Source organism: Nematolebias whitei, chromosome 1 (genome assembly GCF_014905685.2).
Source record: "Nematolebias whitei isolate Nwh7 chromosome 1, NemWhi1, whole genome shotgun sequence".
Classification (NCBI taxonomy): Eukaryota; Metazoa; Chordata; class Actinopteri; order Cyprinodontiformes; family Rivulidae; genus Nematolebias; species Nematolebias whitei.
The window spans coordinates 53,317,976-53,331,894 of record NC_056498.1 but is presented as its reverse complement, the minus strand read 5'-3'; the positions used below and the strand labels follow the sequence as shown (position 1 = coordinate 53,331,894).

The 13,919-nt window shown below is 41.1% G+C and overlaps 1 protein-coding gene across 1 annotated transcript; it reads right to left on the bottom strand.

Moving 5' to 3' along the window:
* Positions 1 to 5,147: 5,147 nt before the first annotated feature.
* agpat4 (1-acylglycerol-3-phosphate O-acyltransferase 4 (lysophosphatidic acid acyltransferase, delta)) lies at positions 5,148 to 12,838 on the bottom strand. The gene is made up of 9 exons (XM_037685186.1): positions 12,630 to 12,838; positions 12,150 to 12,333; positions 10,054 to 10,223; positions 9,815 to 9,976; positions 9,563 to 9,716; positions 9,379 to 9,481; positions 9,199 to 9,274; positions 7,290 to 7,488; positions 5,148 to 5,626 (listed from the first exon to the last, which is right to left on the bottom strand). Exons 2-9 carry the CDS (start codon positions 12,325 to 12,327, stop codon positions 5,535 to 5,537), a joined length of 1,134 nt encoding a protein of 377 aa, XP_037541114.1. The 5' UTR covers positions 12,328 to 12,333; positions 12,630 to 12,838; the 3' UTR covers positions 5,148 to 5,534.
* Between the last annotated feature and the right edge of the window lie 1,081 nt (positions 12,839 to 13,919).

Genomic DNA, 13,919 nt, shown 5'->3' with positions numbered 1-13,919 from the left:
AGTATTTCTAGCACTTTTAAACTGTTTACCCAAGGGAACAGCCAAGTGGAGGAGGGGGAGTCCTCTCAGCTTCAGTGAAAGGAGGGAAATGATTTCTCTCTACAAAATGAATATCCATCTAATATTTAAATATTTTTTATCCCTCGTCATCCAGCAAGCGTTGGCACAAAGAATTATTTTTTATCATTTTGCCTTAGCTGAGATGTCAGTTTGGAGCAATGTTCAAGTCTGCTGCCCCGCCATCTCCCCCAGGTGAAGAGTTGTTAATGAGACTGGAGCGTAGCCATGTGAGAGGAGAACAGGACCAGTGCCCCCCACCTCCCTGCTGCTGAACACCACCCACACACACATACACCGAACCTCTGGTCCTCTGCTGCTCCTACAGTGTGTTACTATGTATAAGTAATATTAATAAATCAATCTTTTTTTAATAATTTTGCTTGTTGCCATTCTTAATGTCCCGCATGACGAGATCAGAGTCCACGCTGTAGTTTGTAATAAACTAAGTGTGTTTGTAACAAAGCTGAAAAAGATCAGCTTAAGGTTGCACAAGTTACTAATAGGCAGTTTATACCATTAAATATTAACGGTCCTTGTGAGATGGGTGTTTTTTATTTTATTAGAAAAAGTGATGTTTACGCTGCTTAAGCAATAAAGTCAACTTGCTATTAAATCAGTATTAGTACAGTAGTCCCTCGCTACTTAACGGTTTGTTTTGCGCGGACTCGCTCTATCGTGGTTTTTCAAAGTAAGAGTGAACATGACACTCGATTGACTGATAGATGGATGAGCCGCACAACCGGCATGGAATTTTTATTTAAAATGAATTCTTTTCAATTATTTAGCACCTGTGTACAGCCCACACTGCAGGAGAAGCTTCCTTCTGCAGCCTGTCATATCTGCTGTGCAGCAGAGAAGTGGGCGTGGCCGAGAGCACTGGCAGGTGGCAGAGTGCAGCTGGAGGCAGAGAGACGAAATCATGACATGCCGTGCTCTTTTCGAGCATTAGAGTAGCAAGTAGGAATAGTACAAGTAGTAGTTTTATTATTTAAATATATATATATATATATATATATATATATACTGTATATTAAAACGATATAAACCCATCCCACACTTGCAATATTCTAAACGTTTTTAAACGCTCTAAAAGAGCACAAAGTGTCATGATTTCAACTCCCTGCCTCGTCTGCACTCTGCCACCTGCAAGCGCTTTTGGCCACGCCCACTTCTCCGATCTGCAGGCTGAACAGTTGATCAACTGCAGGAGTATGGGCTGCATAAATGTGCAGCAGGTGCTAAATAATTTATTTTAAATAAAAATTCCATGATGATCTTGTGGCTCATCCATCAATCAGCCAAGTGTGTGTCATGTCCAGTTTTATTTTGAAAAGCCGCAATAGAGCGTGTCCACAAAAAACAATGAAGTAGCAAGGGACTATATATACAGGTCCTTCTCAAAAAATTAGCATATTGTGATAAAGGTCATTATTTTCCATAATGTAATGATAAAAATGAAACTTTCATATATTTCAGATTCATTGCACACCAACAGAAATATTTCAGGTCTTTAATTGTTTTAATACTGATGATTATGGCATACAGCTCATGAAAACTCAAAATGCCTGTCCCAAAAAATTAGCATATTTCATCCCACCAATGAAAGACAAGTGTTTTTAATACAAAAAACGCCAACCTTCAAATAATCATGTTCAGTTATGCACTCAATACTTGGTCGGGAATCCTTTTGCATGAATGACTGCTTCAATGCGGCGTGGCATGGAGGCAATCAGCCTGTGGCACTGCTGAGGTGTTATGGAGGTCCAGGATGCTTCGATAGCGGCCTTAAGCTCATCCAGAGTGTTGGGTCTTGCGTCTCTCAACTTTCTCTTCACAATATCCCACAGGTTCTCTATGGGGTTCAGGTCAGGAGAGTTGGCAGGCCAATTGAGCACAGTAATACCATGGTCAGTAAACCATTTACCAGTGGTTTTGGCACTGTGCGCAGGTGCCAGGTCGTGCTGAAAAATGAAGTCTTCATCTCCATAAAGCTTTTCAGCAGATGGAAGCATGAAGTGCTCCAAAATCTCCTGATAGCTAGCTGCATTGACCCTGCGCTTGATAAAACACAGTGGACCAACACCAGCAGATGACATGACACCCCAGTGACTGTGGAAACTTGACACTGGACCTGAAGCAATGTGAATTCTGTGTCTCCTCTCTTCCTCCAGACTCTGGGACCTTGATTTCCAAAGGAAATGCAAAATTTACTGTAATCAGAGAACATAACTTTGGACCACTCAGCAGCAGTCCCAGGCGAGATGCTTCTGACGCAGTCTCTTGTTCAAGAGTGGCTTGACCTGGGGAATGCGGCACCTTTAGCCCATTTCCTGCACACGCCTGTGCACGGTGGCTCTGGATGTTTCTACTCCAGACTCAGTCCACTGCTTCCGCAGGTCCCCCAAGGTCTGGAATCAGCCCTTCTCCACAATCCTCCTCAGGGTGCGGTCACCTCTTCTCGTTGTGCAGCGTTTTCTGCCACACTTTTCCCTTCCCACAGACTTCCCACTGAGGTGCCTTGATACAGCACTCTGGGAACAGCCTATTCATTCAACAATTTCTTTCTGTGTCTTACCCTCTTGCTTGAGGGTGTCAATGATGGCCTTCTGGACAGCAGTCAGGTCGGCAGTCTTACCCATGATTGCGGTTTTGAGTAATGAACAAGGCTGGGAGTTTTTAAAAGCCTTAGGAATCTTTTGCAGGTGTTTAGAGTTACGTTGTTGATTCAGATGGTTAGGTTAATAGCTTGTTTAGAGAAACTTTTCATGATATGCTATTTTTTTGGGACAGGCATTTTGGGTTTTCATGAGCTGTATGTCATAATCATCAGTATTAAAACAATTAAAGACCTGAAATATTTCAGTTGGTGTGCAATGAATCTGAAATATATGAAAGTTTCATTTTTATCATTACATTATGGAAAATAATGACCTTTATCACAAAATGCTAATTTTTTGAGAAGGACCTGTACACAGTACATAAATGCATACATACATCCTACTTGGTGGTTTTTCACTTATCGCGGGGCTTCAGGATATGGCTCCTCGCGATAAACGAGGGACTACTGTATAGGAGAAGGTAAAAGTACTTTCAGTTTTGGGGTCTTGCGCATCAATGCTTCATTTAAAAGATATTCAGGATTTTTTACAGGTCTGTAAATTTTGGCAAATACATCCTCAGATAAAGAACCTGACATGCTTTCATGCAAATTTTATTTTACACAAACAATTCTAAACTTGTGTGAGGAACAAAATCCACGATGCAGTAGCTTGTAGAACCACCATGACTAGATAGTAATCGCCTTCTGAGTGACATCATCTTAAAGAAAACCCCATCGATAGAGGAGTTTGGACCCACTCCTGTTGGTTCTGTTCATTCGGGTATGCGGACTCTTAATGGAGAACTTTCTCAGAGTTCCACAGTATTTCAGCAGGTTACGGTCTGTACTTGGGGCCATTTCAATGAGTTTTCTCTGATATTCTGCTACAGATCTGCTGCTGGGTTTGAGATAACTCGTGTTTTCTGAACCAAACAAAGCCGAACTTTAAGTGTTGGAGCTGAAACACTGAAGACAGGTTTGATGTGCAGTGACCCAGATCCTGCAGGTGCAAAAAAAAAAAAAGATCAGCCGTCCACCTTTGTGTTTTTGTGTTTGACTGATGAATTAACATATTTGACATTCACCTGAATCGGCGCCATGCATAATGATTGAACAAACCCAGTTGAGATGCAACCCAACTTGTTTCGCCATGTTCTCTTTAGGGAAACAACGAGCCCTACTTGTTCTGTCCTCCTAATTTTACAGAAGTTCAAACACTGAACTGAGTGAGGCTCGTAGAGTCCGAGACTCAGCGTTTTCTCTCAACGGTTTACTTTTCTCTCTTGTATTTGTGTCCAGCTCTGGAGCATGTTCATTTACTGCAGTCCATTTGAATTTTTTTGTGCTCCTGCTTGAAACACACAAAAAGTAGCTTCCTCTGAACATGCACTTCGAATGAACAAGACATTACAGCGCACACTCGCAGTGTGAGAAAACGAGACTTGGACAGCAGGTAACCAGGAGACATGAAATGGGACGAAAGCATCTACTTAAAGCTGGCTGTGTTGTCAACGTTGCACAACCTTTGAAACAGCCACTTCCACATCGGCTTGAACACTCCCAGATAGGCCTATAAATTCACACCCAGTGTTTTCCCAAGGTGTGACATCATAGCTCACTGGGACTTAATGATTAACTACAGTCAAAACTCCAGTGAGAGTTCTTAAATCTCACGGGAGTAACCAAGATGCACACTTTCATATCCTAAATGAGATGTTTGCTGTCGTTTTCATCATCTTAATAGTCACTAATTGCACCTAAAGTTAAAAGTTGACACTCAGGGCCTTAAAGTCAGTAAATTATTCTCATTTTAAACCTTGGTTGAGCACCAGGTTTCTCCTTCACCCCTTCCCACGTCTGCTTGCACATTTTAGTCACAGGTACTTGTTTTTACTGTCAAATGAACATTTAAAAATAAGTGAAGATACTTTTTCTCCTCCAACTTGCTAAATATAAAGCACAGCTTTCCATTTCAAGGCTCTCAAGGTTGTTTATGGTCTTGGTCCAAACCAGTGGTTCCCAACCCTGGTCCTTGAGGAACACCATCCTGCGTGTTTTAGTCATTTCCCTGCTTTGACACCTAATTTGGCTGACTAACAGGCTTCCGTAGAACTTGACGGAATTAAATCACTAAATCAGGTGTGTTGGAGCAGGGGAACAATTAAAATATGCAGGATGGTGTTCCTCAAGGATCAGTGTTGAGAACCACTTTTATTAGTTTGCCCAATCTTTAGATAGTAAAATTTGTTTTGATTATATTTAAATGCCTGTATTTACTCATTAATGAAATTGTACTTCTTTGGGTTCCTCATGTTAATCCTTTCACAACTTATAGTTATGATTTTAAATGATCTTGAATGTGTTTTTTTTTTTTAAGTTGATTTTGTTTTGATTCCATCTGCTTTAAGTGTGTAAAGGATGCTTTATAATTAAAGTTGCACGTCTTTTTGGTTTATCTGGAGTACAGCATACAACCCATCTACTCAACAATCACGATTCATACATCGTTTTCCCTGGTGAAACATTTATTATCTTTCATTGTATAAATCCCATCAGTGCTTTACATTTCAATCAAACATGTAGTTCATCTTTCACTTGCTTAAATCCAAAATTTTCTTTCGGCAGTGAAGAAGCTCCCTGCGTATCTGCTGAAATATTCCCTCAGATCAGAGGACAATGTCACGTCTGGAAGACCTTGTGACACTTTTGCATCTCGATCTTACATTTCAGCTTCTGCAGCGCAGCGTTGAGGTACCGCAGCCTTCTCTGCACTCAAGCCAGATGAGCTTTTTTTAAATTTAGACAAACATAAATTCAGCTGGCAGCATCAAGATTAGTGGCTCTGCAAAGAAGCGTCTCTGAAATCCAGAACTGCTTAGTTGTTGTTTAGTGGAGACTCCTTGATCCCGTAATTTGAGCTTCTGTTAATCTCAGTCTGGCCAATCATCCAGCGTATTCCAACAGAAACTGAGGGGGAAAAAAAGGTTAGATTTAAATTATTATTGCAGCAAGCCAACAGAGTGGTTTTATACAAGATATTCTACGTCTACAGTTAATTTACCATAATTGCCGGTGTATAAGCTGCTACTTTCTCATGCTTTTGACCCGTGGCTTTATACACGGGAGTGGCTGATTTATGCACTTTTTAAAAAGTTATATTTATTTTTATGTCTTATTTTGACAAGATGCCAAGCTTCCTGCCACTGAACAACATATTCCTTTGACACATCTGGCCATTCATAGGCACACCCCTTTTGGGGACAGACTTTTGTGACAGAGTGAATGCCACAGGTATTCATGACAGAAACCTCTCGCTCATGGTTCCAATTGTGCTACTACCGGTAAATACCCATAATCCCCCACTCTGTTGCCATGTGACCAGAAGTCACCCATCATTTTTATTTTTTTTTCCATTTAGCCTTTATTTATCCAGGTTAGTCTCATTGAGCCACGAGAACTCATTTTCAAGAGAGACTTGTTTAGGGAGCACATGGTGGGGGTTAAGGGCCTTGCTCATGGGCCCAAGGTGGGGCGAATGAGGGTGGGGGCAAGTATGGGTGTTTCACCTACCCCCCCACAATTTTTTGATGTTGTCGGGGCCGGGGCGTGAACCGGCGATCTTCGGATCACAAGCCCACCTCTCTAACCTCTGCGCCACCACTCCCCAACATCATACTCTCATTGAGCTACAAAAACACACCCCCAAGATAGACGTGCATTTATCAGATTTCCTGTTTAAACGCCGTAGTATTTTTTTCCACGTATTGCCGGTCACATGACCTCAACTAGGAATTGTGGGTAAAATTTATGGGTATGTTGATTTTTAAATAATTTCGGTTATGTAGGTGTTTAGCACCGTTCTCTCCAGTGATTACTGGTAGTGTGTTCTGCTTAGACTAGTTTGTGTTCATTCTGTAGGTTGAATGTTATTTACCAGAGCAGATTATCAGTAACCATGAGCCCCACAGCAAAGCATCATCAAGTCCCCTGTGAGAATCAGCAGTCTGTTGACTCAACATCTATTAAACACCATCTAACGGTTCATTCTTGTACTACAACACGAGCTGCACACTCTGCCAGGAGCTTTTGCAGATTCTGGTATTAAATTGTGGACACCCGTGGCTTAAACACTGGCACATCTTATTTATGTACAAAATTGTGTTTCATCTTAAATTTTGTATGCACAGCTCACAGTCGGGTGCGTTCTATAGCCCGGCAATTACGGTAATTTAGAATTGAACAAATTTCTCCTCTAAATAAATCAGAGTTTTTAGAAAATAAGAAAGTGGTGTTTAAATTTGTGACAAAGTTTGAATTTAGGCGTCAACTCCGACACTTTGGTCAAGCCTTGCCCAACAACAACCTTGTTTGTCGTTTTTATTCCAACGAACGAGCATGAGGACAGGATTCATTGTGGAAACTCGCACCATGCTCCTCATGAGACAACAGCCATGCCTTAAAGTTATCAGGAGCATGCCTCTTATACCAACAAACCAGACCTTCTAAAAAGAGGAGAACTTACATTGGAGATGTCAAATCTGCTGCTAAATAAAACATTTGAACAGAAAGGAGCTGGTTAAATTAAAACATGAATATTTAGTTGAGCCGTGTGGGGTTGTATGTAACCAACCTGCAGAGCACACGGCCACGGTTGAAACGATGGTGAACAGTGATCCAGAGCTGACGAGCCGCACAAGGAGGAGACCCAGAGGGTACAGCATCACACAGCACCAGAAGATCCAGTTGATGAGGGACCACGGTCGACGTGGAGGAGTTATCACGGGGCCGGGGAACCGTCCCGTCTGCGAGTAGTGTTCCTGAAAGCTGTCCTGTGAAGACATTACATCCAATCAGAGCAGGGGTCTGCAACCTTTATGATCAAAAGAGCCATTTCTGCCCCTTTGTACACTAATAAAATGTCTGGAGCTGCAAAACCTGCTAAGAAATGTGATCATCAACTGGTGGCCCATGGCCCACTTCAAGCTTCTTCAAGGGGGCTTTTCTGGCCAGAAGGTGTGGTATTTTGAAACTAAAATATCAAATTATTATTAGATATTTTTATATTTTAGGGCAAAAGAAAAAGACTGGATTTATGTAAAGAAGAAAAAAAATATATAATTTTACACATTTTATAAAAATACAAAACACAAGTATGCAGGCTTGTGCCTGTAGGCCCGTTACAATAAAAAATTTTGCTGGGCGATTAATTGTCTGAGTGATACAATTCATTGCTAGTATCACTCAGCCCTCTGTGAATAGTAAACAGCCATCAGTGTGCTAATGATCCATTGTTAGGCTGATGGTCCTTCTTGAGCATGTGATCAGCTGGTTTTGGTTGTCAGCAGCAAAACTGGTTGATCCACTCTGAGAAGGTGCTATTTAAGAGACTGAGCTGAATACAGCACCTCAGACTGAGGAAGTCTCTTGAATGAGACGAAACGTTTCTATATTTTTTTGCTTTGTTTTGTTTTTTTGAATGTCCAGAGGACCAGATTGAACTTTTTTGGATTTTTCTACCTGGATTATTGAGCATGCATCAGGAAGTTCTCAGCTTCTTTTTTCAGAGGAAAACAACTTCTTACACGAAGGCACAAGTTCCAACCGTGAATTTGAGTTTCAACAAGACGGAGGTTCCAATCAACCCTCTTTCCCCTCAGTCTGATGCTTAGTTTCAGCTTCAGAAAGTCGTCTTCACCACTTCTGGATGCCTAAATGTATCGAGTTGTTGCTGCGATAGGCTGATTAGCCACTTGTGTACCAACACCTGAACTGGTGTACGCCTAATAAAATGGCTGGCGAGTGCATGTGTGTGCAGAGTATATGGCGGCCCTGAGGTGTAAATGAATATAAAAAAAAAACCCATTACATTTAAAAAAAAACGCAACAAAATCAACACACACACACACACACACACAACATTTGGGGGAGAAAAAAAAAACGGAATTACATTAAGCCAAAGCGGAAGTGGCCAAAGCAGAAGTGGCCAGAATTATATTTGAAATAACAGAATTACATTAAGCAAAACCGGAAGTGGTGGGTTTCTTCCCCCCCCTTCAAATGTAATTCCGCTTTTTTCCAATGTGATTTTGGCCACTTCCGCTTTGGCTTAATGTCATTCTGTTTTTTCAAATGTTGTTCATTAACACCTCAGGGCCACCGTATAAACCTCCACAGGGAGGGATTGGGTGGGGGGGTCATTGTTGCTAGATCTCTTCAGAGATCTAGCAAGGATGCTTGGGCTGAAAAACAGCCCTTAACAAGAGTTTTCTCGGTGGCTTATTATGTCAGAAACAAAGATAATTCATTGGTTTGTACTGCTCCATTTCAGGTTTATAGTCTCGTTGAAAAAGGTTCAACATTTTTCTATTTTTGACCAAACCTTGAGTCAATATGTTGCACCATAAAAACCATGCATACCTGGCATTTCTTTCTGTGCTATATGCAAAGGAGAGCAACTAGCGAGATGATTTTGTTCTGGGTGGCTGACTCCCTCTCCAATGTGCAGCTCCCTGAAGGAGACACCGTGTCTATAAACTCACCTTTTCCTGGTAAAGTTTGTGCAGCCAAGCAGAGCACTCGGCCTCATCTTCTGGAATTGACTCTAGAGGAATTCTCCTACAATGAACAGGAAGAGCAAAGTTAAAAATCACAAAGCATAGAAAACACCAGTAAACCGACTAATCTAGGATTCTTCACTGAAAAACATGTTTTATTCCTACCTAACATACAAATCAGCATGGTATTTCTTCCCGGTGAGAACTCCAAGCAGGGTGGGTGCTTCGTTGTTCCTGAAGTTTAGCGTTGAATCATAAACAGCAGCAGCTAAACCAGACACACAGCAGCAGTTGGCTGTAGGAGTTCTAAAAACCGTTCTTAGAAACGTCACAACTGAAGGATCCTCACCGGTGCCTCGGAGGTTTTGGACGGTTACCCAGAATCCTTTGGTTCTGGGCAGAAGATGGTGCTTCAGTTTTGGCAGACCTTTGCTCTCAGCCACTTGCATGCTGATCTGGTGCTTCTTCGGAGTGAAGCGTGTTCCTTCACAAAAAAGCAGGAACTTTGGGCAAAAACAACATCACACATTAAACAACTAAAACACGCCAATGACTCTCAGTCATCTTGGTTTTAGAATGGCCAACAAGGGTTCAAACCCACCCAAAACCTTTCAGGGTAATCATGAAGTTTTTGAAGGCTCTGAGTCACCGTTGTTCGGTCCTCTTCCCACTTCCTTTTGCAAAAAACTATCTCCAGGAAATACCACATCCAGCCAATCACAGGCATATAAGCCAGCTCCTTTTTGGCCAAAACTTTGGAGCTCTGAAAGTAAAGAAAACAAGATGGTGACCTATATCGAACCTGAATTGGACTGAAGTGCGACTCTCACACTGTCTTACCCCAAGAACTCCAAATCGTTCACAGAAGGTCCATCCACACAGAAAGTCAATCTCAAAACTGTGGTTAAGAACCACAATAGCATTCTCGTTCCCATAGAGCGGGTAGCTTTTTGGGTCAGTGTAGAGCGTGCATTCTGTCCCAGACCACCACTCCAGAGCTGCTACCAGCTCTGGGAAATAAACACATAGCACGTTACGAAATGACAATAAATGAAATTTTGAGCTAAGGAAGTCAGTAGACTGTCAAAATCTTCACTTTGGCGCAATCCCCATCTTGAGCCTGAACCTTAGAGACAGTGGAGAGAAAGAACTCCCTTTTAATAGGAAGGAACCTCCAGAGGAACCAGGCTTAAGATGGGTGCCCAGCTGGGGGTTTGAGAGGACAGGAAATAGACTCAGAAGGATTGGACCAGGTGGAGTTTCTATGGGAAGACAAGACGATCACACAAAGTGAGTGACAGCAGTCACAAGCATACAGCAAGATGTATGCCTACAAGATCCACAAGTTTACTGCAAATAAACTGATTTTTTTTAATGTACACATTTCAAATTGCACAAGTAGTACTATGATGCACATACAAATCGTCATATACCGTATTTTGCGGCCTACAAGTTGCGTTATTTTTTTTTGTTTTGCATAATTTGCATGCCCTGCGACTTATAGGCTGAAGCAACGCATTTATGGATTTTTCCCATATTTATAAACCAATTTTTGCCTGAGATATGACCGTTTTCATTCAATCTGACTGAATAAAAAAAATTGAACAGTACCATTTTCAGCCACTAGATGGCAGAAGAGTAGCAGTAAGGCAATACAACAAAAAAAACAAACAAAAAAAAAAAAACGACTTTATTATACTTTATTGTTTTTTTTCCTTGAAATTTTTTGAATTTACCATGTCTTGGATGACTGAGAATCTTCACCAACTATTAATGACACGAATGGCTTTCCATAATACCCCCAACCTTTGTTCTACTCGCTGCTTAGAGCAAGTCAAACCAGCTGCACTGCCCCGGCGAAATACAGCTAATTTGACCATTAAAGTGCATTTATTAAGTAAAAGTTCAACTGAGACACACCTTTGCTATAATTTTGCGCAAACAAAATAGTTTTCAAGGGCTAATCTTGTTAAATTCTTGTTAAAGTCCTCCTGTGCACACTCCTGCGGTCACCATTTGGCGGCCCATCGATTCTTGGCACAACACCGGTCCACATTTCCGGGTTGTCAGCGGTGAAGCGTAACAGATGCGATGTATACGGCAAAGCGACATATTTATGGATTTTTCTTCTTTTTTAGACATATTTGGACCAATGCGACTTATAGGGCGGTGCGACGGGTACGGCAGAAAATACGGTACATGTGAACATGTAGATCAGCTCACATGTTAATGTGACTTGAGACTTTCTTACTGCTCCAGATTCACTAAGGTAATGTTGCGTTCATGGCTCGTGAAAACCTGGGAAATCCAAGCCTTACCAGATTTATTCAATTATTGGGAGCGCACACGTTTCTACGCAATTTGACACAGGAGCGTGACACGCTTAAGGATCTTGTTGTACGCTTGTGACTACTTTTAAAACTAATTTAGCTTCATATTAAGTGCATGCAGAAACTTGGAAAGTAGAAAGGAGCAAAGACGGCAGCAGAGTGAGGAAATGCAAGAATGTCCTCAGGCTGCAGGAACCTCAGGAAACACAAGCCAAGCCTAACGATAATATTTATCGAACAGGAAGTCTCGTCTTAAACGTAGACAGGGGGGGAGAAAACAGCCCTCGTGGATTAAATTTAAAAGTTGGTTCCACAAGAGAGGAGCTCGATAACTGAAAGCGCTGCCTCCCAATCTGCTTTTAGAAACTCTAGGAACCACGAGTAAACGAGCGAAGTGCTCCGTTAGAAGAATACGAAAACGACAAGCTCTTTAATATAAAAGATGAAGCGTGGTTGTTTTTGAGAAATGCTTTTGTGGTTTCATGCAAACTGATGCATTATTGTTCGTCTTATCACAACATCCCCCCCCATTCAGATTCTTTCCCTCCCAGTTGCAAAAGGAAACAAAGTGTCATCTGTGTGGCAGGCAGAAGGAGCAGTACTTACGACTGGAGATGCAGTAGGCCAGTCGGATGTTGATCCTACGGGCCAGCTGCTTATCGATCAGCCACAGAGGTAAAGTGCAGAGCTGCAACAGGTTGACCACAAGGCCGCTCACCAGGAAAACGTAGCACATGATCAGGAGGCACAGGAACTGGGATTTCAGCAGCTGCAGGAGCCCCATCGTTTCCTGAAAAAACACCATACTGCATCACAACTCACCCCAGACAACAAGTTTGAATTTGCTGATTCGTAAGACAAAATGATCAACTTTTCTTTTTTAATGTCATTTGGGTTTTCCGTGATCATAAAAGGGGTTCCTTCTTGCTTGTTTTAATGAATGGAGCCTTTGAGCAGAGCTGTGCACAAGCAGCCACTTACATAAGGAAAACTACTTGAATCTGCGAACGGTTTTATTCTTAAATACAAGCATTCTCGAGAAACATGTTACACACCTCAGCGTCACGTGAAACTCGCGTTATTTACCTTTGTTTTGGTTGACTGAGCTCCAGTGAATCTGCCGCGGAGACGTCAACCTCGGAAACCTACTGAACTCAGCGCTACGCGTCCATGTCACCTGAATTTCGGGTTTTTCCTCTTCCGATTCAATTCATGTTTCAGCGTGATGTGCTCACCGCGCGACCACTACAAGAGGAGCCACACCCATTTAAACCACGCGTGCACCGGCGGGGCGACGTGTGTCTCACAGCAAAGATCGTTTAGAAAAATAAGATGCTCATGTGAAATGCCCGCGAAAAGAACCCTCAGTAACCATGGTAACACTGCTGGGAAAAACAGCCAAAAATAAGCGTTTCCTAAATTAAAAAAAAAACTATTCATATGTTTAATTTTACTACACGTTATAATTTGTGTTATTATTCTTTTTTTTTTGGAGTTTTCATGAATGTCAATGATATGGTTACATTTTTGTCTGGTGAAGCTCTAAAAACGTTTTTTTGAGGGGTTTTCATAAAATGAGTCTGAGTGAACCCTCTTAGTATATTTTATTTCTCTTTGTGCTGGAAAAGATAGGGCGGTGTCATTGTGGATGCGCATGCGCATTTCTTGACAGTTAAACTTCCGGGTTTAAAATAGTTTTTTTTTTTTTTTTTTTTCAAAGAGAGAGTTGTTCTAAATAGGAACATCATTGCAACTGGTGGTCATTTTTTGTCTCCTTTCCTGTTTTTTAAATTCTTTATGTTTAACACATATATATTTTATAGTTTTGCGCATACAATACCAAGTAAACTAAGTAACACTAAGGTTTAACTTAGTGTTTAAAACTTTTTTCTCCTTTATAGAAAGGTTTGGATAAATGCAAACGGTTGTGGAAGTCCATTACTGCCATTTCTTTGACTAAAAAAAGATCATGTCAGATGTCATTTTAATTTTAAAATAGTACAGTACATAATAATGAGGTAGTTTCTCACCCTGATGAGATGCTAAGTGGTAATTTTCAAATAGTAACTAATTATAACTTAGATGATACATGCTGGTTTAGATTTTTAGTCATTCAGGTTATGGTAAATAATAATATATTTTTTTAAAGTAACTGGATTTCTGTAGTTGAAGAGGTTTCGTTCCCCATCTAAGCTTTCTCAATTCAAAACTGAAGGAGTTCCAAGCTTTAAATAATTTAATCATACCTGGTTTACTATTTATAGGACTACGGTGATGTGAAAATTGTATTCGCATGATTAGCTTCCTTTTTTTTACCTATTTCCCCCCCAATGAATAATAAAAATATTAGTTGAATAAATAAACAGTTTTGACTTT

What these genes read in the sequence shown, in the direction of transcription:
- agpat4 (XM_037685186.1), bottom strand. Translation starts at nt 12,327, where the DNA reads ATGGGGCTCCTGCAGCTGCTGAAATCCCAGTTCCTGTGCCTCCTGATC. An exon ending in CCAAAACCTCCGAGGCACCG is followed by an intron (nt 9,482 to 9,562) that starts GTGAGGATCCTT and finishes TGTCTGGTTTAG; the next exon opens with CTGCTGCTGTTTATGATTCA. An exon ending in CGTGGCCGTGTGCTCTGCAG is followed by an intron (nt 5,627 to 7,289) that starts GTTGGTTACATA and finishes TTTCCCCCTCAG; the next exon opens with TTTCTGTTGGAATACGCTGG.